We start from the raw sequence: 27,009 nt of genomic DNA, 5'->3' as shown, positions 1-27,009 counted from the left end.
AGGACACGCCGACATGGCTGTCAACACCGGTTTTACTTTTTCTACTCACTTTCTGCAGATATTTGTCAGTAAATCTCATATGACAATGTTTTTGCACTGACGACAGCATTGGATAGCAGCAGGACACGCTAATGTTCTTTTCTCAGACACCTCTCATGCAATGTAATGAGCTGCGGGCGTAGAGAACCGCTGCTATTGCAGTTTGAAAACATCGCTGTAGTTTTAGACAAAATTTTGTATTTTTGAGTTTGAGTACGCACATGATTATGTTCAGGTTTTAGCCATGGCTAAGTTTCCTTTAGCTGCTAATGATTTTATTTTCAAATGACCACTTACTTTTTATAATGTTAAATATCATTTAGTCTAAAAATGTCACAATAGTAAGAAATGACCATCAAATCACTGTTCAATCAAAATTTTAAAGTTATGAAATTCCTGAAGTGTAGGTATTACAAGCTGGTTATAAGTCACTGTAAGTGGTCATTATTGTCATTGACAGTAATAGGATTAAACCTATGCAAGAACAGCACACAAAACGATGTCAAATGTGTTAATTAATTTGTTTAATGGGTGCCCCAAAAGACTCAGCCGACTCAAATTATAGATAACCGAAAGTAATTTCTGCTTTGCCTGTCATGACCTTTGACCTTATACATCATAATAAAATACTTTATAGTGTGTTATAAATATTTATGTGCTGATAACTATAATTATACAGTGTTACAGGCAGATTATAAGTAAGTTTATGATGTGTGTGTCGTATGGGTGTTTATTTTGGGGATTTTTATGAAATCTTTCCAAGGTTTTCCTCTACATGATTCAACAAACTCATGAAAACACATGAAATATTCTGTCGGGTAACTTTCCTGTGTTCAGTTCTGCTTTACTGACTTCTTTTTTCGCTCCATCAGCTGTAAGACCAAGGTGTACCCCGATGACCTGCCAAACACCAGCATTGTCATCGTGTTTCACAACGAGGCGTGGAGCACGCTGCTGCGCACCGTTCACAGCGTCATCAACCGCTCTCCCAGACACTTGCTCGTGGAGATCGTGCTGGTCGACGATGCCAGCGAGCGAGGTTGGTCGTCTACGCTCGAGCTAACTGAGCTGCAGGTTTAACTCTGTAGTCAAGAATACGGGATGTGCTCAAGTAGGATGATGTTCAGTGTGAACAGTGTGGGACACAACCAGGCTGAACCAGGCTCAGCAATATAAGACCATTAATGCAGTGTAGCTTTTTATTATGATAGCTGGGATTTGGGGAGGCGGTCTTTACTCTTCACAACAGTTTACCTTTTGTTTAGACTGATGAATGCAACTGCACCTTCACCTCATCCTTGTGTGCGTCTTTTAACTTAAGTCTCATTTGCATTATTAGATTTGTCTTTTTCTGTGTGTAAATTGATTGTGTATGTGTACTCCTGTTTGCACACTCGCTTGCCTTGAATGGCCCCTTGAGGGACTAATAAAGTACTTTAAACTGGAATTAAATTGAGATGAGGATAAATACACAAACTAAATTAAGATGCGGGGCTGCAACTAACATTTGTTCTTGTTATTGATTCATCTTTTGGTTATGTTCTGGATTAACAGATTAATCTTTTGGTCCAAAATATGTCATAAAATCATGATAATAATGATAACAGTAATACAAATTTTACTGAGCCTCAGTTCATTGTATTTACATTTCTTCCAAAAGCCAAAGATATTCAGTTTAAACTAATACTCATCGAATCTGATCAGATCTGAAAAGGTGAAACTAGAACATTTTTGCCATTTTTGTAAGGAAAATGACGACTGATTCTCAAAATTAATTAAAAATCAATTTTCTGTTGATTGACTAATGGATAAATTGTCTGCTGTTTGGTTCCAGACTTCCTGAAGAAGAAGCTGGAGAACTACGTGCGGACTCTGGAGGTGCCGGTCAGGATCCTGAGGATGGAGCAGCGCTCGGGTCTCATCAGAGCCAGGCTGAGGGGGGCAGCCGCCACCAAAGGCCAGGTCATCACGTTCCTGGACGCCCACTGCGAGTGTACCGTCGGCTGGCTGGAGCCCCTGCTGGCACGCATCAAAGAGGACAGGTAGCACCACCGAACCGACCAATGAATCCTTCAAATGTAATGTTAATCTTTAAATAATGAATGGACTCGGCTAACGAACTGCTCATTGTCAATCATTTTAATTGCATGCTTGTTCAGTCCAGAAACACGCTCTGATATGCTGGTATTATCACGTTTCTCTGACGTTGCATCATCGGCCGCTTGGGCCAAAGCTCCGTCTGAATATTGATGGGACAGCAAACCCTCAGTTATGAATACACTGCTCGAGCCTGATGCTGCTGATGGAAGAAGATAATCATTTTGCATCGTCTGCTTCTGCTGCTGCCTCAGAGGAAAACCTAGCTCCAATTACTGTAGCTCTGTTTTTGTGTTAACTCCGCAACAACCGGTGTTCGTAGTCGCTGGTGAAGTCGAGATTGAAGAGGCCAGAGCCACGTTTTTTTTGAGCTACAACAGATCCATGTTTGGTGGAGACGGTTTCTTGTTCTTGTGGTGACAGCGGATGTTTTCTACAGCTTAGCATTTGTACAGTTGAGATGAACATGATAATTTAAAGTGACAAGGTGTTTCTCCGGTAGCTTATATTTATCAGAGCTATTATTTCAGGCTTTAGCTTGCTCTTTAAAAACAGGGTGAATCCGCCTTGTCTGTGAATGACATTAACAGATGGATGGATTGATAATGATTCTCCTGCGATCCATCTCTTATCTGAGGTCAGACACATTCATTTTCCCTAAGGAAGAAATCAGTATCATATTCCACTTTTACTGAATGCTGCTGCAGATGTATTGGTGTCTTTAAGCATGGGCGCAGACTGATGAGGTGGTGAAGGAAGCTGTGCTCACATGATTGATGATCCAGGTTGTTACTGAGGGGGCTGCTTGACAGCAGGTTGGTGATATTAACATTCTGTCCAATGTTGATTGTACTCTGTCAGGGTATGGAGAGTGTGTTCAAAGTCATGTATAAAACATCAAGCTGATGCTCGTCGCTGTTAAGTGTGTTCCACTGCTGTGCATTTCATCTGAAAACCCCCAAAACTCAGCATCAAGGCTGTTATTACAGAATTCATGATTTTATTATATTATCATGATGCAACCCCAATTATAGAAAAGATGGGACGCTGTGTGAAATGTAAATAAAGTGAATGAGAATGAGATAAGTCGCTAATCCTTTTTGACTTATACTCATAAAACAGCAGGATATTACAAGGATATTACTACATGAGCTCAGGAACACTTTTTTCCAAACTTTTTTTTAACCAGGTACAATTAAGCTTGAAATTCTATAAATAGAATTTTTTTTTTAAATATTTCTGGTGCAAAAGTGAATAAAAGGGCTCATTAGACCTTTTGTAATGGTCTTATGCCCTATGGAAAAGAACAGACATGCAAGTTGCTCGTATATATTTGCATTCTTTATGGTTTAGATAACAACCTGCAGCCAAACAAACCTGCTCACTAACAAAACAAGTAGTATCGTTACTACTATTCTAATAGTAGTATGCATTTGTTTTTTTTTATTAATGCAAGAGCAGCTCAGCTACATTATGTTATATGGTTTTGTCTGCAATGAGTGAATTAGTCGGTTATGCAATGAGTCAAGCAGATGATGAATTAGCACCAGATTTGATAATTGATTAATCAATCAACCAAAATGTCTAATATTCTCCGCTTCCAGCCTGTTCGTCAGACAAACACGACGTTTGATGATGATCTATTCTTCGGCTTTTCGTTGACTTAACCATTAATCAAAAATTTAACACTCAGCTGATTGTAAATCCTCCATTTTCTCTTTCCGTTAACACATTAATCAGTAACATAAGTGATACTTAGCTGCAGCCCTGCTGTGGTCGACACTCGGTAGTTCATTTTCCTTACTCAAAAGACCAACCATGACCATCTGTGACCAGGACTTGCTCTCATTCGGAGTATGTGAAGTCATCGGTGTATTTTAGCATGGATGTTTTTGTGTCTTGTGTCTCTCAGGACAGCTGTGGTGTGTCCTATCATCGATGTCATCAGTGACGAGACGTTTGAATACATGGCGGGCTCAGATATGACCTATGGTGGATTCAACTGGAAGCTGAACTTCCGCTGGTACCCTGTTCCCCAGCGGGAGATGGATCGACGCAAGGGGGACAGGACGCTTCCTGTCAGGTACACTGAGAAAATATTTCCTCCTCCTCTGAAGCTAAATCTGGATTTTCCAGGGGAGTGTGTGTGTCTGACGTTCCACTACCATACGTGTAATGTCTTTTGATTAAGAATTAACAGAGAGGAGATATAATTACACACAAAAAAAGGTGAAGAGACACTTTTGGTAAGTTGAAACAGATGTTCGTTCTCAGTTTCTCACCGGAGCTGAGAATGGGTTTATGTGTGATGGCAGCAGGCTACAGAGAAGACATGGACAGTTAGATGTCTTCACAAGAACTCCTTTCATGAAGAGTGCCATTTTTATCTGCAGACAGAAATAGATCTTTTTCCTTTGTGTGTCCCCCTGATGCAAACAGCTTCCTAAATAGCATCCTGATCACTGCGCTTGTGCTCTGTTGAGGTCTAATTATGTTGGAGCTCATTTAATTAAAAAAAATAGAAAAATAGAAACTCTGCTCTTTGTTTCCGCTACACAAAACGAGGCACGGTGTGTCGTCCCTATGCAGATCACTCCCAGCAACAAACAATATCCTTAATTAAGGAGCGACTGTAACATAGACTGAATTAAAAGATAGAAGTAATTACCTCTCTAAGGCTTTGTTTCAAATTGTCAAACAAATTGGTCTTTTATTAAATTCTGAATGTTCCTCAGAGTTGCACTAAGATACTAATAAATACAGCACCAAGTGAAAAGGTTTTTTTCTTCTTCACTTTTTGGCTTAATTGTTTGTGTCTCTTGCAGGACTCCCACCATGGCTGGAGGATTATTCTCTATAGACAAAACATACTTTGAAGAAATAGGAAGCTATGATCCAGGCATGGATATCTGGGGTGGAGAGAACCTGGAAATGTCTTTTAGAGTGAGTGGGGGGGGGGGGTCTCACGTCAGTTGATGTCAGTGGTTACAGGCAGCCTCCCTGTATCGCTTCCTCTTTAGGTTCAAGGCAGATGTTCAAGGAAAATATAACAGGAATCATGTCTAGTGACAAGAGATGTTGTTGGTTTATCAATGATTCACCTGTGAATTCATGATTTAGTAATCCACATTGTGGTTACAGTGTCTCTTAACATTTGAAAATATGCTCGTCTATTTTTACTGTTTCAGGGAAAAACAAGGAAAGGATGTAATTATTGCTCGTGTCAAAGTGCGCTTTCCTCCCATCGCACCGTGTTTTGCAGTTTCACGTAAATGGAAATGACAATGAAATGTGTTCATTGCTGAAAGGTAGCAGGCAGCAGTGACGAGGAGAGATGCTCTGAATTAAGTCCAGGTTTTATTACCCTCCTGCTCTCCTGGACTGTAAGATTCAGGTCAAAAAGGTTTTAAATTTATTCTAATTATTCTATAAGAAGACACTTACAAACAAGATGCTGGCAATTATACGGTTGTGTTTGTCAGTCCATGCTGGTATAAAACTATATATATATACAATAAATAGAGACTTACAGACATGGATGTAAATGCAACTTGACTGGTTAGCGGAGCCATACGACCGCGAGGTGGTAATTGTGCTTGTAGTGACTGTATTTGCCTGCTGCCGTGCCATTTGCTGTACAAATCTACATTGTCTGCATGTGTCTGCAGATCTGGCAGTGCGGTGGCTCGTTGGAAATTGTCACATGTTCGCACGTGGGCCATGTTTTCCGGAAGGCCACCCCGTACAGCTTCCCTGGAGGAACGGGCCAAGTCATCAACAAGAACAACAGGCGCCTGGCTGAAGTGTGGATGGACGATTTCAAAGACTTCTTCTATATCATATCACCAGGTACAGACTGTTGGTGCCACTGTCTGACTGCACGTGTCTGCTGCTGCAGCGGCAGAGTCAAATGTTGAGGACTTTGCTAAAATGGCATGAATTCTTCATGTTCAAAAAGTTTTGGGAAATGTAAAGTTCAGTCTGGATTTTAATAGATGTTTTATTCATTTTGCGCTGCTGTTCAAAAGCAGATATGAACAATCCTCATGAACCGTCGGTACTGCTTGTGCGCTGGCTGATATTACATTTAGCAAATTGGTGTGAAAAGGGAAGACTTGTCTACCCTCTTTTATTCTGTCATTCTCTTTCATGGTACTTTATTTTGCTCGTTTTTAGTCTTTTTTTACTCTGCCTTGCATTGGAATTTAATGCTGCTTTTGTCATCTCCAAACCGAGATTAATTATTTCCAACTTGCAGACACATTTTTAGCACTCCTCCGAAAATTGGGTTCAGAAATTTGTCAAAGATGATCTCCAACAGAGCTCAAATGCACACGGACAAACCGGAGCAATATGACTGTGCAGATTGAGAGATGAGTACCCCTCCATCTGTCGACTTAGTAATGTGATTACCCTTTAGCAGACAGCAGTGTCCCGGAAATCTCTGGTTAAGTGTTTTAGATGCCAGCCAACCTATGAGGGATCATCCGTAATCTGCCTTTCTTATGGCACAAATTGTGACCTTCTCCTCCGCTCAGTCAGGCAGGCTTGTGCGCAGGCAGGTGTGCAGACAGAGCTGTGATGGATGAGCCTTTCTGCGTATTGTGGCCCCACAAAGACTGTCTCTTCCTCCAGGACATTAGGGAGAATGATCTGGGCCAAGCTGCTGCCAGACCTCACTTATTGGCATAGAGGAGCACAGTATGTTGCTCTGGCTCAGTTTGGGAGTGGCATCTAGTGATCCTATTAAAAGTGCGTCTCCCTCCTCGTCCCCTCCTCCGCTCTGGTGATTTCAAGATCAAAGAGGCTATTCATCATCTGCAACATGTGATGCTCAGACCCTACAGAGAGAGAACGGGGAAATGGAGAGCCAGGGGAGGAAGAGTGGCCTTCAACCCCACAGCTTTTATCTGCCAACTTGAGATTTCTATTTCACACACGAGTGTAAGACACCGGCGTTACACACGGTGCCGTTTGCATTGCCTGGCTCGTGTTTGATGGATAGTGCTGTAAGTCTTACATGTTGGCTGGTTTTTGAAAATTGTATTCTATTTTCCCTTATTGCAATCATGCACTTTCATGATAAATTACCCCAATGGATCTATCTACATGCAAGCTACGAGGCGCTCTGGGGAGAAACCATCTGCCTAATGTGTTTGTAAGTGTCTGTGCCCAGTCGCTGTCTAATCCTTCCTCAGTCTTCAGCTGCAACGATCTGCATCTGCGGATACATGATGCAGTTCCCATTTGGCTTAAATAACACACCTCATGGAGCACAGTATTCCAGCAATTGTTGCATTTGTGCATTCCTGGAGGAGATGCGTCACCTTTAACATATAAATGTGTGTATAAATAGGATTTGACTTAGTTTCCTCATATGCCCTCCGTGCAGAATTAGGTTATTCATGCATTAATAAATAGAAAATCCTTCCATGACCACCCACATAGCCCATATTTTCAGGTAGGATTATAAGGTGTTTTTTTATTTTTATGAAGGGTCCCTCTGGTGTTTAGTCTCGGTGGTGCAAGAAAACCAAAAAAATTAAATACTGAGTGATGTGTAGTGATGCATACGGCTGAATCCTTGTCTTTTGTGTGCAGGCGTGATGCGGGTGGACTACGGAGACGTGTCTTCCCGCAAAGCCCTCCGTGAGGCCCTGCAGTGCAAACCGTTTTCCTGGTATCTAGAGAACGTGTACCCAGACTCCCAGATCCCAAGAAGATACTACTCACTTGGTGAAGTATGAGCTTTCTCGTACTCTGATCTCCCATAATGCTGCAGATGCATTGCTATGGAAATGCAGAAATATCCGTCACTGCAAACTGAATTTGAATTTGAATTGCTCAGTTTGAATAATCGCATTAAAAAACTGAATCTGAACAACATAATTTGACATTGAATGTATTACTCTGGAACTGAATTCCTATATAACTTGAAACTATATGTAATTTTATGAAATTGAATTCATTTAATGTGTATTTGATCCTCACTGAAAATTCAACTCACTGTATCACTTCTCACAATTCAATTTCAGTTCACTCAGACACACATCCGGTTGTTGAGGAAGAGCAATCGAGTGCAGATTCACAGAACTCCTTCTCTCGTATCTTTATCCAAGAGTGCTGTCTTTCCATTTGAGAACATGACTTATTGATTTCACGTTCAGATTATGGAATGCTTTCCCTCCAAACCCTGCCCTCGCACTCAGATAGCCGCAGCTCGTTCTTAGATTCGCTTTGCTTCTGCTTAAACTTAAAGGTTTCCTGCGCTCTGGCTTCAACCCTTCTCCTCGCGCTCAGGCTGCTCGTGAAACAGCTGCTCTCAGGTTTCCTGTGCAGTAACCCTGTGAAAATAAACCAATAGAATGCCAGGTGTAGTGCTGCCCAATGAAATGATCCCTGCCTCGTTGCACGTGCATTCGCTCTATTTTAGGGCATGGAGGGCGAGAGTGGATATGAATTAAGAGAAATCACCCATAAGGGACGCCTTGACAAGTAAAGCACTATTAGAGTGTGAGGGTGAGAGTATTGAGGGAAATCACTACAACATCTAAAGGTGAAATCATTGAGTCATGTTCTCAGATTTAAGAAACGCGCTCTTGAATTAAGAGAAAAAAATTCGAGGTTTCACAGTATCATGTTTTTCTTCTTCTTCTTCTTGCTTCTTCTAGTTACAATGAATGAATAAAGGAATGTAAACAGAAGAGGTGTTTGGTTAAACAAACGCTTTATCATAATTTCACAAAACAAGATGTCCTTTATTAACACCAATAACACTAATGTGGTTGAATTCAGTCCTGCAGATAAGCAGATGGGCACATGGTATGATAACCATCCAGTTTCACACCACGGTATATCGACTGCAACCCTACACTGCATGTGTGTCCCACTGAGCTGAAATCGAATTGTAAGAACTGAATGTGGATGTTTAGAGAGCTGAATTGTGAGTGAGGATCAAATACAGTTTCAGAGCAAATGAAGTCAGTTTCATAATATTACATTCAGGTTCGAGTTTATTGGAATTCAGTTCCAAACTAATAAATTCATGGCCAAATTACGCTGCACAGATTACGTTTTTTTAATGTAGTAATTCAAGTTGAGCGATTCAAATTCAAATATAAAGCATTCAAATTCAGTTTGAACTGACACATCTTTCTGCCTGTCCGCTGCCTCCCTCTGCCTTCAGTCAGATATGTCCTTGTGCTGTCGCTTCTGGGTCGCGCTTTCAGAAAGACAATATTGCTGTGAGATAAATCAGAAAATCTCAGGATCCAGCAAAGGCTGAACGAAACCAGATAAAAACAAACAGCCCCAGCTGTTCGTATTGAACGTGCATGATAAACAAACAAGTGAATGTTGGTGCAGTCAGTATTGATCCTAGTCATATGTTTACACAGTTATACTATGAATGCTGGCGAGGTGAGATAAGGCTCATCAAAAATGAATTTCAAAATGCGGAAAAAGTGCAAATACCAGTCAGAATCACTCTCTCAGTTTTTAAACTGTTAACCAGCACAAATCTGAAAAAATAGGAGACATTAAAAGTCAGAGATGGAACATACAAAGCAGTTCTGTTGCACATTAAAAAGGGCGTTGTGGAACTGTGGGATAATTTGCAGCTAAAGCACGAGGATTCATAGTTAATTGTTTTCAGGATTTCTATAAATTCAAGTTCCTTTTAAAAGAGATTTATTTTGTAAGTGACCTGAATTTGCCTGGTGATGCCCGTGGCTCCGTGTCGACAGCGGCGCAGCATTGGGGTAAAGTCAGCTCTGACATGCAGTGTGCTGTCTGCACGATAGACGGAGGCCATTTAAAAGTAATGTCAGCTGAAGAACTCATGGTGAAATGAGCTTGTAATCCTCCAACATTCATACAGCTGAGGATAAAAGGAGGTATTTTTTCATCATGCTGCTCTGCTCTGCTGCAGCACAAGCTCGCTCCCTCTCCTTCTCCCTCTCTCTCTCTCTCTCTCTCTCTCTCTCTCTCTCTCTCTCTCTCTCTCTCTCTCTCTCTCTCTCTCTTGCCCCTGCAGCACCTCAGCTCCATCTTCCTCCAAACCAGCTTTCTCCTGACTGATTCTCATCCTCTATAACACACAGTCAGCCTTTCTTTAACAGCTGGAACCATTAGGTCTTATATCACTTAATTATGAACGTCCGTTTCCTGCGTGATGGGCATATTAAGTTGCTTAGGCAACATATAGAACTGGCTTAGCTTTAGCTCTGCCAATGTATGGGTTCATTAGAGAGCTGAGTTGACTGGAAAGTTAGTAGAAGCTCTGGTAGCAGGAGGTTTCTCCATTTCAGTGTTAAAAATGTCTCAAAATAGTGAAAAATGGCCACATTAGTTTGCAGGGGGCATCTTTAAATACATTCAGTTTACAATACAAAGAAAGGCTTCAAATCTTAACATTTTATAAGCTTAAATAAAATAATTATTCAGTCATGAAAATATTTGCTGGTTAATTAGACATGAAAAATCCTAACTACTATTAATTGATTTTCAGAGTAGTTAATTTTTGTCCATTTGATTATTAATTCTTTCAGTGTTGTGCAAAACAAAATAAAAAAAAAAATGCAAGGATTTATAAATAATATAAAATCTGAGTAATGGTGAAGGATCCCTGGATACTAAAGCGGAAGAGGAACACTTATGGAAAAATGTGGCGGAGAGAAGATGATTCATTTTTAATGAGAAATATTGAGCAGGACCTGACTGGTTTCTGTTCGGCTTTGAAAAGAATACATTTGTTTTGCTGTTTGGACGTGCAGTCTGCAAGTAATACGTACAGTATACATGATACCCTGAGAGGAGAGATACACACTAAGATTTGCAAAGGTTTAACTGTATATATTGTCCACATTGTGAAGATAGAGACAGAAGGATCGTTTCTAAAGATATTTAAGTAACAATTCTTTTTAATTTCTGCCTGCAGATCAGAAATGTTGAGACCAACCAGTGCGTGGACAACATGGGCCGAAAGGAGAACGAGAAGGTTGGCTTTTTCAACTGTCACGGCATGGGTGGAAACCAGGTGAGGGGAAGACGTGCAGACACTTGAATAGCATTTTTATTATTTGTAGACTGGATTTTTAAACTCTCTGCACACAATGTCTCATAAACACTAACTGGGAACTTTGAGAAATATTTCCTAAGGGCTGTAAATGGAATGCAGAATCAGTCTATTCAAGATTAACACTGAAGCAGCCGAGCCTTTGATATGTCTTTATCTTGGATACATGAGCTCTGGGATTTCGCTTTGCTAGAAAGCCTCAGTTCAGTCAGGGTGAGCGCAATGAGTGAATATCCAACTTTCAAGTCAATCCACAGATTTTCAATATGAGTTAGAGAGTTTTTTTTTCTTGTTCTTAAGTCCATTGTTGATTTGGCTCCATGCTGAGGTTCACTGATAAATCTTGTATGTATTTATTTTTTTATTGTTCCCTCTGGCCTCATGGCTCTTGTTACGGGTTGTTGTGTAGCTGCAACGCATGAGTCAGAATCTCAAGGTAATCCTGTAGTTACAGGAAACATAAAAAAGGAGAATCAAACACTTTGTCTGTAGAAAGAACGCAATCACAACCATTCCTTGAATGCACCATGATGAATAAAGTCGGCCTTTCTGAGTGAGACGTCTCGTTTCCAGGTGTTCTCATACACCGCGGATAAAGAAATTAGGACAGATGACCTCTGTCTGGACGTCTCCCGCCTCAACGGGCCTGTCGTCATGCTCAAGTGTCACCACATGAAGGGCAATCAGATGTTTGAGTACGATGCTGAGGTAAGATCTGCGCTTCACACAGCAGCCAAATAATCTGTTACCCGGCTGTTACACTTCTTGCCTCCTGATGGCCGATGTGTTGAAAAGGACTTTGATGAAGTGCTGGTTGTGTTTGTGTCTGTGTCATGAGGGGTTTGCTGTGCAGTGTGTGCTCAGTGAGGACGTGGGTAGAACTTGAGTGTCTGTTTGCGGCCACCAGATGGCGCTGTGTGTCAGTTTTTGAGCACAGCAGAAACCCAGTCGCTTTTTCCACCCAGCAGCTGTGTCTCTCCTCTCATGTTCTCTCCTTTCACATAGTATGTTGGCAAGTGGGAATATGATTTTGAGGTAAGCTTTCCAAGTCATCGCTCCCAGAAAATTGCCCCATAGTCTGAGTCCTGTGCAGTTTCGTGTTAAAACCCAGACTGTGAAGTGGATAGTAGTTATTAGAATAGATCATTTTAATCTCAATGTGAACTGGAGCCTTTTTAGTAGAGGAGTGAAATCAAATCTTGAATGGATTTTCATATTAAAGCATTAAAAAAGTTTATTTACAAAATTCAGCCTCGGAAATACTCCCAGTCCTGCAATAAATCCTCCCTTCATGGAGGTTATAATGCTCAGCTTGTGTAAACAGTTTAAGAGAGGTGGTGATTCAGCCTTATGGTCATTTTGGAGGCTGCAGTTTGTGGCGCTGTTGAACTGTATTGCATCATACAGAGATGTGTTTTTGCTTTTAAATCTACCCTCATTGAAATATATGGGGTGAAAAAAAATGTTGCTCACAGTCAACATTAATCTACCGTGTCTGCCACAAAACAATCAAACACTAAGCGGCTGGATCGTGATTGAAACCTGATGGCAAGTGGCTGAAAGTGAACCAGTGAGAGATAAAAATAAAGTGAATGTCTTAGAAATCAGAAAAACACGGCAGTGATGGTGGAAACAAATAACCTAATCCCTTTGTGTTTTTAAGTTCGGTGGTACATTACAGAGCCTATAGCCTGTAAGACACACTCAGAGGAGACAGAAGACAGGCTTGTAAATGGAAAGCAGGGTGACATTTTGAATCTCACCGGAGAATGGAAATATTCTCCTCAAGCCCCGTTGACTCAGAACTCAAAGCACATTATGGATTATACAACTCACAAAGCATCTTTTGTATTATTTTTATATTCATTTCTTTTTTAAACCACGATGAGACGCTTATAAAAGGCTGCAGTGAATACAGTGTCGCCTGTCAGTGATTGAGATGTCCTATCGCTGACATGTACTGTAGATATGACAAGGTGAGGAAGCCTGGAGGCCTCTCCATCAGGCAGCGAACAAACCCAAGGAGAAATCCTTTTATTACTCTTTGTTCTCTCGGTGCATTCTTAATATGAACATTTTGAATAATTCATAAACGAAGAGGACTGGTCCCGGTTGTAAACAGCATTGGGGTTTCACCGTGTTCGGTGGCCGAGGTTATTTTTAGCTCAAGTGTGACAGACAGGGGCTGAATCGTGGACTACAGTGCCATTAACATTTCATCTGGTCATCAGCTTCACATTCACAGGAATACCTGACTTTTTCTATATTCCTGCTGTGCTCAGTCCTAACCGTGACAGACAGCCTTCCTGCTTTCTAACCTGCTCTGCTGTTTCAGCCAGAAATAAGCTGCGTTGACTCTTAATATTGCAGTTACCGTACAGAGGTGTCTTGGTCTGGGGGTGTATATTCAGCAGCACAGATGCTACTGAATGATCATAGAAATATTATAGGATACTACAGGCAGCAGTGTGTCTCTATGATCCTCTCGCTTGTCACTGAGATCATGAAGGTGAGGCTTCTTTATAGAGTATACAAACTACAGTACAGTGTAGAATTGAGTATTTTTTTTGTATATAGTTTAGAGAATAGTGTAGATTCAAGATGAAACTGACAGAAGGGCACAATTATAAATCTGTTAGCTGCTTCTATATATTGATAAATCAATGGACAGCACCATTGATTTATCAATATGCAGCACAGTTAGACCACTGATATTTCAGAGCCGAGGTGGGGACATAGATTGTAACTAAACCTCGGTTAGATAAAGCATCAATGAGTCAGACACACTGGACTAATATAATGAACTAAACAACCCCCCTCTCTCTGCTACCAGGGGATGGAGAGGTGAGGTGGGGGTGGGAGGTTAACCATAGGGGTGCATTTTGGTCAGTTTGCTAACAATCATCTGCAAACAAACCATGTCAGAATATATTTTATACAGTCATGTGTTCACAGAGTGGTGAACCTCACTCCATCCTTGCTTGTGAACGGATGAGCCTTTCCAGGATGCGTCTTTCATACCCAATCATGATACTGTCACCTGTTACCAATGGACCTGTTTACCTGTGGAATGATCCAAACAGGTGTTTTTGGAGAATTCCACATCTTTCCCAGTCTTTTCTTGCTCCTGTCCAAACTTGTTTGAAACGTGCTGCTGCATCAAATTCAGAAAAAGCAGATATTTACAAAAATCAATGAAGGTAATGAAGTAAAACATTAAATACATTGTTAACATGAATGCTGTTTACAAATACAGAAACTCCGATGTGACATGAACATGGCATAAACAGACATGAGCCAAATTTCAAACCTTTTCAAGTAACAGATAATTGACAAAAACATCTTAAAATTAATCAAACAATACATGTCAAAATCCATACAATACAGAAATAGAAAAAAAATGAGTGTCATTTTCATTCCGCAAAAGAATAAATGGGCGATATCAATGAAGAAGGTCTCTTTGATTATGAAGGTAACACTCTGTACCCTATAGAGTACATACACAATATAAACTACATGTTGTGTCGAATTGAGAACTGAGTATTTTATAGATCCAAGATGAAACTGACCGAAGGGCTGCACCAAGAGAAAACGGTGCAATCACAAATCTGTCCACTACTTCAGCACCACGGACAGTGCCATTGATTTATCAATACACAGCACAGTTATCCTACTGATATTTCAGAGCCGTGGTGGGGACATAGATTGTAACTTGCACAAACCTCAGTCAGATAAAGGATCAATGAGTCAGGCAGACTGGACGAACACATTCAGCCAAACAACCCCTCTGCCCCCCCACTCTCTCTCTGCTCCCAGGGCATATTTGTGCGAATATCTGAAATATTTCATCATGACGCAGCAGAATTGTCACGTTTTATTTAAAGGTCAGCTGTTAAGTCCTGGTTTTGAACACCTTAAAGAAACAACACATCTTTTCTGTTTGTATTAAATGTCATTGAAAAAGCACCTCTTATTAAACTGGAAAAGTTGGCTGTGAAGAACAGATGGATTCATTTAACAATAAGTGATGACCCTCAGACTTACCTTCACTACCATCTGTCCCTTTCACTCCCGGCTCGCCGCAGAAGCACACCTTCCTCCACATCATCACCCAATCATGTCTGACCATCAGCCGTCTGGAGGACGGCACCTACGGCCCCACAGTGGAGTACTGTAACAACACTCCCATACAGGCCTGGATCCTCCACAACTACACACGTCTGGAGGTCGCCAGACGCCTGTACTTCAGTCCCACTGATTACTTTCTCTGAGCTCCGTCTGCTGTAGGGCCTGAGGTGAGCAGGTTAGTACAAACTAGGATTAGAATAGAAGCTGGTGGTCATTTTAGCTGCTCTGTAGTGGTGTAGTTTCTCGTTAGCATTGTTAGAAATTGAAGTAGATTCATTTGACCTGTTCGGGCTTTAATAAGCACCTTTGTGGCCACTTGTTGTCTCTGAGTATTTTTTATTTACCTTGTCTTTGTCAGTGAGAGCGGATGAATGCAGAGCTCCTTGTTATGATGTTGATCTTTGTGGTATTAGTCACAATGTGCACGCAGATTGTTTTAGGAAGCATTAAGTAGCTTTTACCGGTGACCTTTCAGAGGGACCGTATGAAGATGGAGCTAGAAACACCTGACAGATGTCCCATCAGGATGGGTCTGTGTATAAGATGCTATCTGCAAGACCTTTAGCCAGTCTTCATGCTAAATTAGATCTCATTTGACATTTATTTCCCAACATAAATATTTTATTTTGATGTGAAAATTGGCTGCTGCTTGGACTGCCAGCGTTCGGTGAATGATGCCTGAGGTGGAGGAGGACATGTTTATTTTTAGCTGATTATCTACGTGCGGGGCTGATTGAAACGGGCTTGCCATTGTTTACAAGTTCGTTTGAAGTGATCCGTCATTGTACACCAGCCTTTCATGGCCCTGGCCTCTCAGGCCACTCTCCTGTTGGCCTGAAGCAGCTGTGTACACTGTGTGCCATGTACTACATATCGTCTAAGCAGTGAATCCAATTCAAATCAGTGCTCTTCACCACTCTGCCTGCTTATTTACATACTTTTGTTAGGAATGTTTTTTTGGCTCAGTGTTTCTGTCAGTTTCAGGGTTGTTATTTTCCCGCATCTTCCAGTCTCTCCCTAATTTTCTCTGTATCCAATTCTGTTCTGCTGAGTTATATGGAGGGTGCACCTCAGAGTCCAGAATTGTATTTCTCAAAAAGCTGAAGAGCGGTTTCGCTGTAGCATGCCACAGTTTTTGTGTCCAAGCAGGGTAAATTGGGTAAGGAGCTCCCAGGGCTGCTGGTGTGTGTCGGAGTTGCAGCAGTAAAGTGACCTGCTGTTAGATGGCCTGATTTGTTGCTCACACTCAGAGGTCCTCGTGGCATAGCCAGCGCAAGAGGAGAGCATGTACACAAGAGCAGGGCACCATTAGAGCAAATGAGACTGTTGCCTGACTCTGCCCAGAGACAAAAAGGAATCTGCTGTTTTTGTATTTCCCACAAAAAAGCAGCTCAGCCCTCGAGATCTCCTTCCAGAGTCAGCACAAGATCGCATCAAGCAGGCGGTCTTGCTCCTCTCAGCAAGGCCAGCGTGCTGCTTGGTGACAAAGAGGATAATGTTCCTCAACCGGGGCTTATGGTTAGAAACCGTCCTCATTTAATTAGCCGGCCTCAGCTGTGCACACACTCAGCAACTTGCAGCGGAGACACGGGTTGGTTTGCTGGGAGGCAGAGATGGGAGTTTTCTCTGCCCCAGAGGAGGCGTGAAATAATTATGAGCAAAGGACAGGACCTCCACATTTCGAGTATTTCATTAAATGTGGAATAGTTTTTCAACCCTCTGCCATTACACTGCTCGTCTGTCATCTCTGCCGCGAGAGTAGGTTTGGATCTTTTGAATGAAAGAAAAAATACTATCTTTTTATTGCCTGAGCCAGGTTCTTATGATTTATAGATTAGATCTATAAATAAATGTAATGCACTGTGGAAGGAGCTCCAGGAGAAGCTCCGTGTATGAGCATGCCTTGACAGGGAAGTATCTGTTGATTATACTGCCTGCCATTCGCACATTCTACAAAAAATGGCTCATTTCTGATTATCTTCACTTATCCTTAAAACTGTGTCGGGGGAACTCTACCTCTGTCTGAGCTGTAGCTGCTGTTAGAAAAATGAATTATTTTTTAAGAAGAAAAGTAAAATGTCTCTCATGTAGAGCCACTTTATTGTTCTTTTTAGTTTTTTGACAGGTGTGCGAGGTCGAACGCCACCTGCTCTCTTTGTTCTTGTTCTGTTTGAACAAATGTGCCTGTAGGGCGGTCTGCGATGTGTACTTCAAGAAAAGTGTGTGCATGTGTGGGTGTGTGTGTGTGTGTGTTTGTGTGTGCACTTCTTTGTATCCAGACAGAGCATGTCAGGCCCTTGTGTTTTATAGCTTAAGATCAAACATGGCCTGAGTGTCTCTGTGTGCTCATTAGTCTGAATATCCTCTGTCAACAGTCGAAGCACAGTCTTGTTTTAATGAAAAATTTTGCCGCAACCATGAGGTAAATCGTGCCAGTGTGCATGTATTAATGCCACATGCAGCCTGTGGTTTGTATTTTTTCCATATGTATGCTGTTTCATGTGTGCTGTGCTTCTTAATTTGAAAATGACCCCCAAGATAACTGGTGCAGACCGGCGAAACCAAGGTGAAACTCTCAATTTGTGATCAGTTATCACACATGTTGCAAGTTTTCTTTTAAAAATCCTACATTACAAGGCTGAAATGGCGTCTTATTAGCACCTGACAAAAAGCACAAATTTATTTCTAACATCGTTTTCCAAATTTCTCTCATGGCATTGTTTTCCTCAGCGGAGGCCCTGCGTCTCCTCACAAACCAACTTCAGCCTCTCTGCTTCTCTGCATGCGATCATTAGGACCAGAAAAGCAACTCGAGTGAGGAACGAAATTGCGGAAGCGTGTTACTTCTGAGGGAATGAACATAAATGGTTAATCAAGGCCATTGAGAGCCCTCTTCCAGTTGTTAGGGAGGGGGGTGTTATCTCTGGAGCTCTGGTGCCACAGAGGATTTCTGTGGTACATGCTCATGTGGTGCTTGAGTTCAGCTCATCACAACAGGTGTGCTTTTCCAGTTTGGACATTTTAAAAGCGCCTGCTCTGTCTTCTAGTGTCTCTGGTTCATGTCATAAAACTAGAGCAGACAGGACTGATGGGTGGAGAGGAATGTGTGGAGTGGAGCAGGGCATAAATTTGAGCTCATTATTGTTTTGAGGTTATATTTACACATGTATTCTGCAGAGTAAACAAAAAAATAACGGGAACATTTTTAAATTCACCCCTAAAAACACTTCCATGATCTGACACAGAATCCCACATCTGTTAATTATGAATGATATCGATGAAACAATTAGAGGATGAATTGATGTGTCAATCAGCCCAAGGTGTCGCTGATAATGATGGCAACACAGTGTGACAGTGAGCCAGCACGCACAATACCAGGACCCTGAAGCTGAAGCAGCTGAATGGAATTTAGCCGTCATTCATTTTACTATTTGCTCTGCTTTTCCCACTGTGACATGTCAAAATGTCATTGGTAGTCTTTCGGTCTCAATGATCTGTATTAGAACAGTACTGAGATGTAAAAATTATCTAACTCAACATGTAAAGTCGTGGTTCTTCGTCCAAAGGAATGAAAATGTACATTCAAGATGAAAATGATTCTCCTTCACATCCTCCACATGCCGCAAAAAATTTTCCATTTTCCAGGAAAACAGGAACAGTGGCAGCTGTTGAGGCGTTTTAATTGTAAGCTGGTGCTTGTCATGATTGCGGATTGATGTCTTATTCAACCTTTCATTTAGGTGAAACTTCCCATAATTTATGTTTTGCTGATATTTATGAATATTAGCATTTAGGTGTTTTGCATGGTGTTGAATGAGGTTTAAACTATATACAGTAGGAGCAATAATATTGATGTAGTAATTACAGTAGTCACAACATTAGCAAAGGCACTAATTGTGCTAATTATATCACTTTCATTAACTTTTTTGTTGCACACAAAGGCATCAAAGTTACACTTCGCAAGATTTTCCTCAAGAAAACAATGTACAGAAAGTCATCCCTCTCAAGTTTCAATTATGACTCAGTAAAAGTGCTGTGGTGGTGTATTTATCATCAGAGGCCCTGTCCTCTGCCTGTTTCTAAATATATTCAGGGAAAGTGGATTGTTTTCATAATCAGAACATGCAAATACCTAAAGCTACCACATGACCACATATATGCAATAGAGGTCAGTCGTGGGGACGAGCCCCCACGGTTAAACAGTCCTCTCCATTTTGGTCAAATATCTGTGCAGTCTTGTCAAGTGTGGGCTACACATGGCTAATATTTTAAGCTAGTTGGATGTTTGATGGCAACAAGCACCTCCTCCTGCTGTCGTCTTCTGTCCCACCAACCCATTTGTCAAATGTCCACTGGCGTTTTATCCCTCGTTTATTCTCCCAACCCCAACTCCAAAAAATATTCTGTGTTTTGGCTCGATTTTCTCCATCAACCATTTGTTCATTTGGTCTCTCTCAGACAGAGCAGGCAGTATAAAATTGGTTTGCAAACCAAAACATTGAGATGAAAGTGACAGAAAACTGCTAAGAGCTGTAGACAAGGGTGTTGATTATCAGAGGTACCGGTGCTACTAGCAATGCTTTTACATTACAATGACTCATTTGATTTTCCAGAATGTCCAAACTAATACTCATACAGCTGCAACATTAGATGCTTAGTTTTAGTCCAAGTAGAGATTTTTGTTCCTTTGAGACTCTTTTTTGACATTTTGATGCTGTTGATGCTCATTCACAGAGAAATCCTTCCTAATAAAGTGGCAATGAAGGCAGTCTCCACACCAACTGGAGCCCTAATTCTCCAAGCAGCCTCGGTGCTTGCTGTGTTGTATAAGGGGCACGACTCTCACTTTTTCTCGACTAGAACATCCTGCTCTCTTGATGTTCCTATTGTCTTTTCTTGCTCCAGCTCCAGCTACCGAGTGTAACAAGCTCGGGCCATTTACAGGGTCGAGAGGTATTTTTGTGAAATGCGGGAAATCAATAGTTGAAGTGTGTCTGTGAAGGTTCGTCTTAGTCATCCAGGTGGATTCAGCTTTCTCCACAGAGGTGTTGAAGTGCAGTCGATGAGGCAGGTTGAGGGAAGCTATAACTGAAAAACTTTAACACCAACTTTAAACAGACAAAACACTGGAAAGTGCAGATTTATTTGTATGCGTTTGTACATTAATGCGTCTGTGTTTCCGTCTTCTTTCTCCAGCGACTCACCCTGCTGCATGTGAACAGCAACCAGTGTTTGGACATGCCATCTGAGGAGGACAAGATGGTGCCCACCCTGAGAGACTGCAACAACAGTCGCTCTCAACAGTGGCTGCTCCGTAACATGACCCTGAGCGTCTGATCCCTCACCTCGCCGTCCCCCCACCGCTCTGTCCTCATCCTATCCAGTCCTGGCTCTCCACACACTCACCAGGTGGCTATTACCACACACATTATACGCCTCTTCCCGTGTCAGCCTGGCCAGCGATTGCAGAGATCCAGACAGCAGCGGCTTATCTTCCATTATGGAGGCGTCTCCATTTACGGCTCGCCGCAGGTTTCAGAGGGGTCGCAGCAGCCATTCGGGTGGCCTGACGAGCTGTGGCTTTGGGGACCTCGTCATATCCGGGCAGGGAGAACGATGTGTGAGGTCTGTGCATGGAGAACACTGAATTTAAAGCACTCGCCAGTCAGCCGGCTGCTCCCCTGCATCCACTGTGCTGCTCAGACTGCTGCTTAGCTGCTGGATAAACAGTCAAACAGAAGAAGAGCATCTGTAACAAGAACATTGCAAGCCATGTCTCAGCGATGGTCTGCTCTGTAAATGACCTTCCTTGTGCTGTGTACAGTACATGCAGTGCATTGATTTCCACTGTAGGTACAATCTCAAAAACAAGACTGTTGTTGTTATGACTGCTGCTCATACTCTTTCCATATCAGCGTCTGAGTTACATTTAATAACAGGGATGTGATCTTAATGGACCCCGACCAATACTCGGTTTGTGAAGCCGATGCAGAGTTTCATATTTGAATATTTGAGAGTGATAAGAGTCTCATAACCATGCAGGACACACTGATATTTGTTTTTAAAGTCACACTGAAATTTGAACTCTCATCACTTTCAGTGCATGGAAATGCAAACTCTAATTATAGTACAGCTATTGTGTGTATTTTTCCTTTTTTTTTTTTTTTTAAAGAGGATTAAATACTCTGTGGACCAGTGTCTCGCTGCTGACTGGGGAAGATAGTCATTTTTTTCCTTTTTAACAAGCCCCCATAGATTTGGCTATCAGTCTCATTCAAACCATCTGTTCCTTAACAACAGTCAACATGTGGGACGACCCGTTATTTGGGAAAGTGGAAGTTAGTTAGCCTAGCTTGCTAATGGAACTAATTCCCACAAGATGGTCAGTGCTGTATTCTTCCTACATACAGAAAGGAGGGGGTCCAGTTAGCATTAGCTATCTCTTTTACAGATATGTTGTTTAAGCATGAGGAGTGAGATTAGTTAATGTTAGGGTAAGAATATTAGGGTAAGCCAATCAGATGCAGAAGATGGGTCATGCCTTCACCATCCTTTAAGAAAAAAGGTGTTATCGATGCAGAAAAATCAACAAAGCTGGAAATGTGTTTTTGTAATTAAAAACTAATTAAGGAAAAATATACACAAAAGATGTAAGTTGTTATTTCAGTTTGACTTTAACATAACAAATTAACAAGATTTTATACAAAAAAATCTCTTAAATTTGATTGTTAAAGAATTGTGAACAAACTACGTAACTTGCAGGTTTACTCACCAGTGCCCCCGGTGGACACACAATGTAAGGGAGACACTATTTCACCTTCGACATATCTTTGGCTTTTCTTTAGGAGTTACTTGTTAATTGACATATATGCAGATAATAACAGAACTGTTCTCAGCTAATATCATCCGATTTATTGGTTGGGCTCCAGTTGTTAAAGTGGATTTCTTGAGTTTCCCAAAAAAACAAGCTGAAGGTTTTAAACCATCGACTGTAAGACAAGAAAAACAACTTGAATGATCACATAATGTTCCATTTGAGTGAAACAGGGGTTACAGTTTGTATGGTACCGATGAAAATGTGAGGCAGCTCTCCATACATACTGTATTGAGGTTATTTATATTATAACAGGCTTTAAAGAAATGAAAGAAGTGGCTGCGGGGAAGGAAGTCGTGAGTAATCGAGACTCTGCTCTGAGCAGATGTAATTGATTTTAAATGAATGTAAGCGTTTTCCCGAAATGACAACTACAGTATTCTGAAATACTTTAACCGCTCTGTTTTATTATGGCTAGCCGAGAGTATCGTTACTAAAAACACATCACTTTTATCAGATTCCTGCTACTAATATGTCGTTAATATCTTGAGAAGTCATGATGGAGCCGAGTAGTGACGTGTGCCTTTAGAAAGTTGTTTTGTATTTGGTTCTTTGGTTTTTAGTTGATGGTTTATTTTGCTGTTGAAAATGGAGAATGTTAAATCTTTTTTTTTTTTTCATTTCAAGTTAAAAAAAAAAACTGCTGCATATTGATGTTAAATAATTGTCTTATCTCATGAATATGTCGCCGTCATGTTAATGCTTGATCAGATAAAGTCTATATTACAGTATATCAGTACTCACCCATCGGCCATGCAAATACGACAGTTCCTTTCCACCACATCGTCAATAAGGATCAGGCAACAAATGTTATTGTACATATAATGCTGATGACATGTTTCTATCACCACTGTTGTTGTACATACAGAACCAATTATTTTTCTAAGATGCTGTAAAACTTGAACACTCCTCAGAGAAACAGACATTGAATGGTAAAAAGATCATGACGTATTGCAGTTTTATTTGGAATCGTGGTGATAAAAACCAGTGCTTACCTTGGGTTTTGAAATTGCGGTGTGTTTTGGAAATCATCATCGGCCCCACGAAACCAATTCTCAGACTACCTAAAGGACCTTAGGCGAGTATACATGAGGGAGCAACTAATGGTGAAATACTATCAATGCTGCTTGAATACTGAATCCTTGCCAAGTGCCTGCTTGGCATTCAGAATAAAATTCAATCACCTCTTCCGTGTTATGCACACACTTTTATTGTTTTTCATTATCTTAAAGTGCATGGTGTTAAAATAGGAATGTAATGTTTCAATGTACTGGTTGCAAAGTGATGTTACCTGTTTGTACATTTTGCCTTTTTTTTTTTGTAGAAAAAAAAAAACAAACTTTGACTGAACATAGATTTAGTATTAATTTCAGTGTTGGACAACTGATGAAAATGTGAACACGAGCACATTGCACCAATCAGTTGTTTAATAAACCTCGTTCTGGAAGCTTTTAAGACCCCGTGCATCTCATCTGTGTGGGCTTTTAAATGAGGTAAATTGCAGCCTGTCTTCCATGGTGACCGCAGAACACGCATACCACAGGATGCCATAAGAACTACATTGTGATGGATGTTACTGTCCTCTTTTTTTCCCAGCATCTGTAAAAGCACCTGCCATCAGCTGATTGCAGTTCAGCTGAGAAAAAGTACCTCTGACTCGGCTCATTACTCCATACAAGGAAGGCTTGACCTTTCAGGTGACTCTGGCTTTGTTAAAATCTGAAAGGCAAAATGACTCTTCCTGAATGGGACGCAGCAGAAAGAGCTGGAGGGTCAATAGAGGGCAATGGAGGTGGAGAGCAGGGAATATCCAGCTGACAATTAGCCTGTGAATATTACATTGTTGAAACTGATGATTTCATTACCAGTTCATTTCACAGTATTTTGATCAGTTGATTAATGATTTATTCTATCAAAGAAAATTGGTAAAATGCCCATCACAGTTTCCCAGTGCATAGCGTGACGTCTGATATCTCTAAACCCAAAGATATTCAATTCATAATGATATAAGACGGAAAGAAACAACAAACTGAGGCATTTGAGAAGCTAGAACCAGCTAATGTGTGGTATTTTTGCTTGAAGCCATTCATCACCATTCATCAGACGTGTAGATTATTGATTTCTCTCGATGGATTGATTGATTAAAGGAATGGTTTGACGTTTCACGAAATACGCTGTGATGCCGCTGTTCCACAGCCAGTTTTTCTGATTACCTTCATCATTTTTTTCTCATTCATAGTCCGACCCTACTCTGTGTCTCTATGGCTCGGACATTTTCTTCTAACCTGAACATCCCACCAATCATCTAACCCTAACCAAGCAAGAAACTCCAGCCAATCAGAGGGGCATTGGGCGGGTCATTTCGGACATTTTTCTAACTATTGTTAATATCGTTAATTGTTACTACGCTGGGCAGTACAATATTACAAAATTATTTAAAGTGACACTCTTACTGCATATATGCTATATATTTTCATTTTGCTAACTAATAAATATTTGTAAACCTCTCCAAAGTAGCCATTGCAGAGGTATTAATACTAGATGTTGTGGAGCTGCCAACACATCAGCGGCACACCACACTCTCAGCAGGGGCCCTGACTGCAGTTTCAGACAGTCTCACACCTGTCGTAAGCAAAACCCCAGTTGGTTAACTGGGCCTGCGAGGATAAGATAGCGGGCCTGTGGCTCGGCCAGGGGAGTCCATTAACGGGTGAGATGCTTTAAAATAACAGCTCTAATGGAGGCCTTATCTGTGGTTCACTGCGACTCTCAAAGAAAGTAAGCTACATGTTTCTCATGGAGGCTGTATAGTCCTCTTATTATATAAAGCATTGTCATTTAGGCTTGGGAAATGCATAGATAACTGTGGCTTTGTCTTAAACCTTTAAATGCATACCTTGGGTCAAGGACCATATTACATGCTGTGTGATTCACTCGTTTTATTCAGTTTATCCCTGAAGCTATTCATCTAGCTGTTTGTTATTTCCTCCAAAACATTGGTATGCTCTTCAGACACCTGAGGTATGTAAGAGCAAGTAATGCTGTTTTCTTGTTCAGCCCGTGCTGTGTGGTGCGAAATATTGGATTATTTGACCCCTGTGAGCCTTGAACAGATATGAACAGAAGTTTAGGTGGGAAATTACCCTTTGGTGGAAGTGCTAACAACTCATAGACATCTCAAACCTTTGAAAAAGGGCTCCATGTAGATGCTACTTTTAAGGTTTGTTTTTTTTTAATTGTATTTTATATTATGTTTTTTTAATGAGCAGCCTTCATTTGAGAACTAACTACTATAGCTGTCAGATAAATGTAGAAGTACCACATTTCCCTCTGAGTTAGTGGAAGTACAAAGTAGCATAAAATGGAAATAACCGAAAGTTTTTACAGCACTTATGCATTATGCACTTATGCAAATATGTACATGTATATAGTTACTTTTCACCACTGACAGCAACATGCTGGTGCAGCATCAGTGTGTCAGGTTCAGTGCAGCAGAGCAACACTCTGAAGCTGCTAATGATGAGGACGATATTTATTCTGCCAAGTGTTCGGTCTGATCATTTGAAAGCAGAATTGAGGCATGAGTACGACAATGCTAGCTCAGAGGTCACTGGTACAGTGGACCGCTGCAGGCTGGGCATACAGCCATGTTGTAATGAACACAAGACAATTACTGTGATTTGTGCTGACTAATTTATGTTTGGTAAGTGGCAGTCATTTAGTAGTAACAGCAGCCTGCGGGTCACATAAGTAAAAAAGACAGTGACTCCATGTTGACAGATACCTATAATGTTTGATTTTTTTGTTTGTATTTTTGCATTGAGAAACAATGAGTCTATGCTCTAAACAAATGAAAAGCAATAATTTAAAGTTGAATCTGTGTTGCATATAAACCCAGGCGATGTGGAAACGCTGAAAGTTTCTTTCTTTATCACCCCACTGTTGAATGCCTCAAACAAAAGCTCACATTTTTACCCTTTTTCCACTGATGCTCTTATCCAGGCCACCTTTCAAGGGCACTGCAGCAGGAATTGAACCTCTTACCTTCTGGTTATGTGATTGTCTCTCCAACCTCTTTCCATTTGACCATCGTGGCGAGAAGCTCTTAACACTTTCGTGCCTCGACTTAAAATACGATGCTATACATTTTCTGTCCTATTTCTCCAGGTGTCTCCGGTGTGCTTGATTGTCCTTCTGTCTCTCCCTGCTCAATATATGGGGTTCCATCAACTGAGTGAATCCAATAATGGATAGAGGCAGAGAGGGGGGAGAGAGGAGGATAATCAACCCCCTGGATGTGCCTTTTCTTCTCACTCGAGACCAGAGGAGAAATCCTGCACTTAATTGTTGAGGGGACCTGAAGTTCCAGAGCGCCTGCATTGAAAAGCAGCTTTAATTAGACATGGTTTGAGGCCAATATCTCAGTGGGGGTCAGATCTACTGCCACAGGAGGCCCACACCCACACACATACACACAGAATAATGTACAGTACCTGCCCTTAAATGCACAGAGCCAGCCAAAGAATTCAAGGGAGACATTACTGATGTATGCATGCAATCTCTTGAGTAATTTTTATTGATTTGCAAGGAGGAAGTGGCTCTAACAAGCTTCTCCTATGTGATAATCCTCTTTTAGCGACGAAAGCAGTGATTAGAAGGAGGGGCCCTGCTGCTTTCAGCAGTAATTGTATAGTAATCAATCATCAATCTCCAGGAGCTGTTCCACAACACACTCCTGTTCAGTTGCTATTTTTGACCACAGTGACAACTAATAAGGTCTCGCTTCAGCTGAGAA

The 27,009-nt window shown here is 41.2% G+C and overlaps 1 protein-coding gene across 4 annotated transcripts in view; it reads left to right on the top strand.

Moving 5' to 3' along the window:
* galnt13 (polypeptide N-acetylgalactosaminyltransferase 13) overlaps nt 1-22,307 on the top strand; it is a 35,972-nt gene extending 13,665 nt beyond the window's left edge. The window contains exons 4-14 of one of the 4 annotated variants that reach the window (XM_070975942.1): nt 912-1,078; nt 1,874-2,081; nt 4,049-4,219; nt 4,962-5,079; nt 5,805-5,985; nt 7,738-7,877; nt 11,075-11,173; nt 11,786-11,920; nt 12,218-12,247; nt 15,298-15,515; nt 20,537-20,635. In XM_070975942.1, coding sequence (XP_070832043.1) covers nt 912-1,078; nt 1,874-2,081; nt 4,049-4,219; nt 4,962-5,079; nt 5,805-5,985; nt 7,738-7,877; nt 11,075-11,173; nt 11,786-11,920; nt 12,218-12,247; nt 15,298-15,483 — 1,435 coding nt within the window. In that variant the 3' untranslated portion in view covers nt 15,484-15,515; nt 20,537-20,635. Of the gene's footprint in view, nt 1-911; nt 1,079-1,873; nt 2,082-4,048; nt 4,220-4,961; nt 5,080-5,804; nt 5,986-7,737; nt 7,878-11,074; nt 11,174-11,785; nt 11,921-12,217; nt 12,248-15,297; nt 15,516-20,536 lie in introns of all 4 variants that reach the window. The other 3 variants (XM_070975941.1, XM_070975943.1, XM_070975944.1) reach the window with 3 other exon arrangements.
* The last annotated feature ends 4,702 nt before the right edge of the window (nt 22,308-27,009 follow it).

This window comes from Chaetodon trifascialis, chromosome 12 (genome assembly GCF_039877785.1).
Source record: "Chaetodon trifascialis isolate fChaTrf1 chromosome 12, fChaTrf1.hap1, whole genome shotgun sequence".
NCBI lineage: Eukaryota > Metazoa > Chordata > Actinopteri > Chaetodontiformes > Chaetodontidae > Chaetodon > Chaetodon trifascialis.
Note: the sequence above shows the minus strand (reverse complement) of the source record. Positions and strands in the feature narration are given on the sequence as shown.